This window comes from Chanos chanos, chromosome 5 (genome assembly GCF_902362185.1).
Source record: "Chanos chanos chromosome 5, fChaCha1.1, whole genome shotgun sequence".
In the NCBI taxonomy this organism is placed as follows: Eukaryota; Metazoa; Chordata; class Actinopteri; order Gonorynchiformes; family Chanidae; genus Chanos; species Chanos chanos.
The window spans coordinates 540,001-545,000 of NC_044499.1; the positions used below are offsets into that span (position 1 = coordinate 540,001).

At 42.0% G+C, this 5,000-nt stretch overlaps 1 protein-coding gene across 1 annotated transcript in view; it reads left to right on the forward strand.

Moving 5' to 3' along the window:
* The window catches only part of slco5a1b (solute carrier organic anion transporter family member 5A1b), a 65,342-nt gene that overhangs the window by 8,968 nt on the left and 51,374 nt on the right, over positions 1–5,000 (forward strand). Inside the window, exon 3 of the mRNA XM_030773320.1 lies at positions 222–335. Within this exon, the coding sequence (XP_030629180.1) occupies positions 222–335 (114 nt within the window). The remainder of the gene's footprint in view (positions 1–221; positions 336–5,000) is intronic.

A 5,000-nucleotide genomic window follows, 5' to 3' on the forward strand; every position in this document is an offset into this window, starting at 1 on the left:
GTGTGTGTGTGTGTGTGTGTGTATATATGTATGTGTGTGTGTGTGTGTGTGTGTGTGTATGTATGTATATATATATATATATATATATATATTTACACATACACATGTAAATATATTTCATGCTGGAGTGTGTGTTGAGGGGCTGAACTGTTATCTATGCCCACTCTGTGTGCCCACTCTGTGTGCCCACTCTGTGATCACGTGTCTGTGTCTTTTTACAGATGGCATGTTTGGCCGGTGCCAGGCCACGCCTGTGTCGGATCTTTACACGTATGACGTCACGCCGTCTGTTCTCCAGCGATTCAGAACATTGCTGCAGAAGCTCTCTCACAGAGGTATGGCATATCTCTGTCGCCATGGCAATGCCTTAGCAACGGCACGGCTGGCTTAGCAACAGCCTACGCTCAGATACACTCTCAGCAGGAAGTGGAAATGTCAGCCTGGGATAGCACACAGCATGGGACTGAGTGTGTGTGTGTGTGTGTGTGTGTGTGTGTGCGTGTGTGTGTGTGTGTGTGTGTGTGTGTGTGTACATCCACCCACATGATAATGTTGTATCATACACATTGCATATAAATGCCAATATTTAACATGTAAACACGCAAATATATGGTATAGTGTATATGACATATATGACATATGAGATAAGTAATGGTGTCATGTGGTGTCCTGGTTTTAGTGTGAACATGTCGTGTGGTCTGCTGGTTTTTGCGTCAGTATGTCTTGTGCTGTTAGGTGTTAGGAGAGTTAGGAGAGAAGGTGCTCTCGGAAGAGGTAAGTCATCAAGAGATTCTTGAAGAGAGAGAGGGAAGCCCCTGCTCTGATGGTTGCTGGTAGGGTTAGGGTTCGAGTTAGGGTTCCACCATCGGGGAACCGTAAATGGACTGAGATTGCCTTGTGTGTGGGGAGGGCGATGCCAGACAGCGTTCCTCAGAGGAAGGCAGTGGACGAGAAGGAGCATAAGCCTGTATATTAGTGAGATCACGTAGATGGGTGCAGACCCTGAAGTCACACTGTAAACGAGCGTCAGTGGCTTGAATTTGATTCGGGCGGCCATGGGTAGCCAGTGGAGGTCCGTGAGTTGCGGTGTGACATACGCCCTTTTAGGTTGATTGAAAACCTGATATTATTGGGTTCAGGGTTGCTTTACGGTGTTCAGGCTGCTTTGGTCAGAGGTCAGAGGTCAGAGTCAGAAGAAGAGCCCACACATCTGCACTGTGAAATTCAGTCAGGGCTAAAAGGAGTTAAAAACGCTTTTTCACTCCAGGTTTTAAACTAAAAACTTGATCTCTAGAACACGAATACGTTTGAAAAGTTATAGAGGGACAAAAATGTAACAGTTACGAGGAATTTATGATTAAATGCTGAATATTTAGTTTATGATTAAATGCTGAATATTTAGTTGTTTATATTTTAAACACATGATCCTGAATGCTACCATTTGGAAACTGCCATTTTAGTGTTTTAGTGTTGGCCACTTTAATAGTAACATTATGTATTCAACATTTCAGCAGTGTTAACAGTAGAGGACTGTATTATGTATTCAACATTTCAGCAGTGTTAACAGTAGAGGACTGTATTATGTATTCAACATTTCAGCAGTGTTGACAGTAGAGGACTGTATTATGTATTCAACATTTCAGCAGTGTTGACAGTAGAGCACTGTATTATGTATTCAACATTTCAGCAGTGTTGACAGTAGAGGACTGTATTATGTATTCAACATTTCAGCAGTGTTAACAGTAGAGCACTGTATTATGTATTCAACATTTCAGCAGTGTTGACAGTAGAGCACTGTATTATGTATTCAACATTTCAGCAGTGTTGACAGTAAAGCACTGTATTATGTATTCAACATTTCAGCAGTGTTAACAGTAGAGGACTGTATTATGTATTCAACATTTCAGCAGTGTTGACAGTAAAGCACTGCATTGGGACCCAAAACAAATCTCGCGGTTTTAACTTTGCTGCGGGTGGGAGCGGTCGGTCAAAAAATAAACTGCGGGTCCCGGGATTCCCGCGTTTCATTCGTTAACTTCATTTACTTTGTTATTTATTTGTGTTATTTAGGCCATTCACATGTCTCTTTTTGCTATTTGTTAATGATGGTTAATGACGGTGTGATGACATATGTGTTGTATGAATGGCAGAAAGACAAAACTGAAATGAACCCGTCATAATTACAGTGAATGGTGTACCGCAACTAAACATACAACAAAACATAACAGCCACCTCACACATCACTGTAGAGACAAAACATAACAGCCACCTCACACATCACTGTAGAAACAAAACATAACAGCCACCTCACACATCACTGTACAGACAAAACATAACAGCCACCTCACACATCACTGTACAAACAAAACATAACAGCCACCTCACACATCACTGTAGAAACAAAACATAACAGCCACCTCACACATCACTGAAGAAACAAAACATAACAGCCACCTCACACATCACTGTAGAAACAAAACATAACAGCCACCTCACACATCACTGTAGACACAAAACATAACAGCCACCTCACACATCACTGTAGAGACAAAACATAACAGCCACCTCACACATCACTGTACAGACAAAACATAACAGCCACCTCACACATCACTGTACAAACAAAACATAACAGCCACCTCACACATCACTGTAGAGACAAAACACAACAGCCACCTCACACATCACTGTACAAACAAAACACAACAGCCACCTCACACATCACTGTAGAGACAAAACATAACAGCCACCTCACACACCACTGTACAAACAAAACATAACAGCCACCTCACACATCACTGTACAGACAAAACATAACAGCCACCTCACACATCACTGTAGAAACAAAACATAACAGCCACCTCACACATCACTGTACAAACAAAACATAACAGCCACCTCACACATCACTGTACAGACAAAACATAACAGCCACCTCAAACATCACTGTACAGACAAAACATAACAGCCACCTCACACATCACTGTACAGACAAAACATAACAGCCACCTCACACATCACTGTAGAGACAAAACATAACAGCCACCTCACACACCACTGCACAAACAAAACATAACAGCCACCTCACACATCACTGTAGAGACAAAACATAACAGCCACCTCACACATCACTGTAGAAACAAAACATAACAGCCACCTCACACATCACTGTAGAAACAAAACATAACAGCCACCTCACACATCACTGTACAGACAAAACATAACAGCCACCTCAAACATCACTGTACAGACAAAACATAACAGCCACCTCACACATCACTGTACAGACAAAACATAACAGCCACCTCACACATCACTGTAGAGACAAAACATAACAGCCACCTCACACATCACTGTACAAACAAAACATAACAGCCACCTCACACACCACTGTAGAGACAAAACATAACAGCCACCTCACACATCACTGTAGAGACAAAACATAACAGCCACCTCACACACCACTGCACAAACAAAACATAACAGCCACCTCACACATCACTGTACAAACAAAACATAACAGCCACCTCACACACCACTGTAGAGACAAAACATAACAGCCACCTCACACATCACTGTAGAAACAAAACATAACAGCCACCTCACACATCACTGTACAAACAAAACATAACAGCCACCTCACACATCACTGTACAGACAAAACATAACAGCCACCTCAAACATCACTGTACAGACAAAACATAACAGCCACCTCACACATCACTGTACAGACAAAACATAACAGCCACCTCACACATCACTGCACAAACAAAACATAACAGCCACCTCACACATCACTGAAGAAACAAAACATAACAGCCACCTCAAACATCACTGAAGAAACAAAACATAACAGCCACCTCACACATCACTGTAGAAACAAAACATAACAGCCACCTCACACATCACTGTAGAGACAAAACATAACAGCCACCTCAAACATCACTGTACAAACAAAACATAACAGCCACCTCAAACATCACTGTACAAACAAAACATAACAGCCACCTCAAACATCACTGTAGAGACAAAACATAACAGCCACCTCATACATCACTGTAGAAACAAAACATAACAGCCACCTCACACATCACTGTAGAGACAAAACATAACAGCCACCTCACACATCACTGTAGAGACAAAACATAACAGCCACCTCACACATCACTGTACAAACAAAACATAACAGCCACCTCACACATCACTGTACAAACAAAACATTACAGCCACCTCACACACCACTGTAGAGACAAAACATAACAGCCACCTCAAACATCACTGTAGAGACAAAACATAACAGCCACCTCACACATCACTGTACAAACAAAACATTACAGCCACCTCACACACCACTGTAGAGACAAAACATAACAGCCACCTCACACATCACTGTAGAGACAAAACATAACAGCCACCTCACACATCACTGTAGAGACAAAACATAACAGCCACCTCACACATCACTGTAGAAACAAAACATAACAGCCACCTCACACATCACTGTAGAGACAAAACATAACAGCCACCTCACACATCACTGTAGAGACAAAACACAACAGCCACCTCACACATCACTGTAGAGACAAAACATAACAGCCACCTCAAGCATCACTGTAGAGACAAAACATAACAGCCACCTCACACATCACTGTAGAGACAAAATATAACAGCCACCTCACACATCACTGTACAAACAAAACATAACAGCCACCTCACACATCACTGTAGAGACAAAACATAACAGCCACCTCAAACATCACTGTAGAGACAAAACACAACAGCCACCTCACACATCACTGTAGAGACAAAACATAACAGCCACCTCAAGCATCACTGTAGAGACAAAACATAACAGCCACCTCACACATCACTGTAGAGACAAAACATAACAGCCACCTCACACATCACTGTAGAGACAAAACATAACAGCCACCTCACACATCACTGTACAAACAAAACACAACAGCCACCTCACACATCACTGTAGAGACAAAACATAA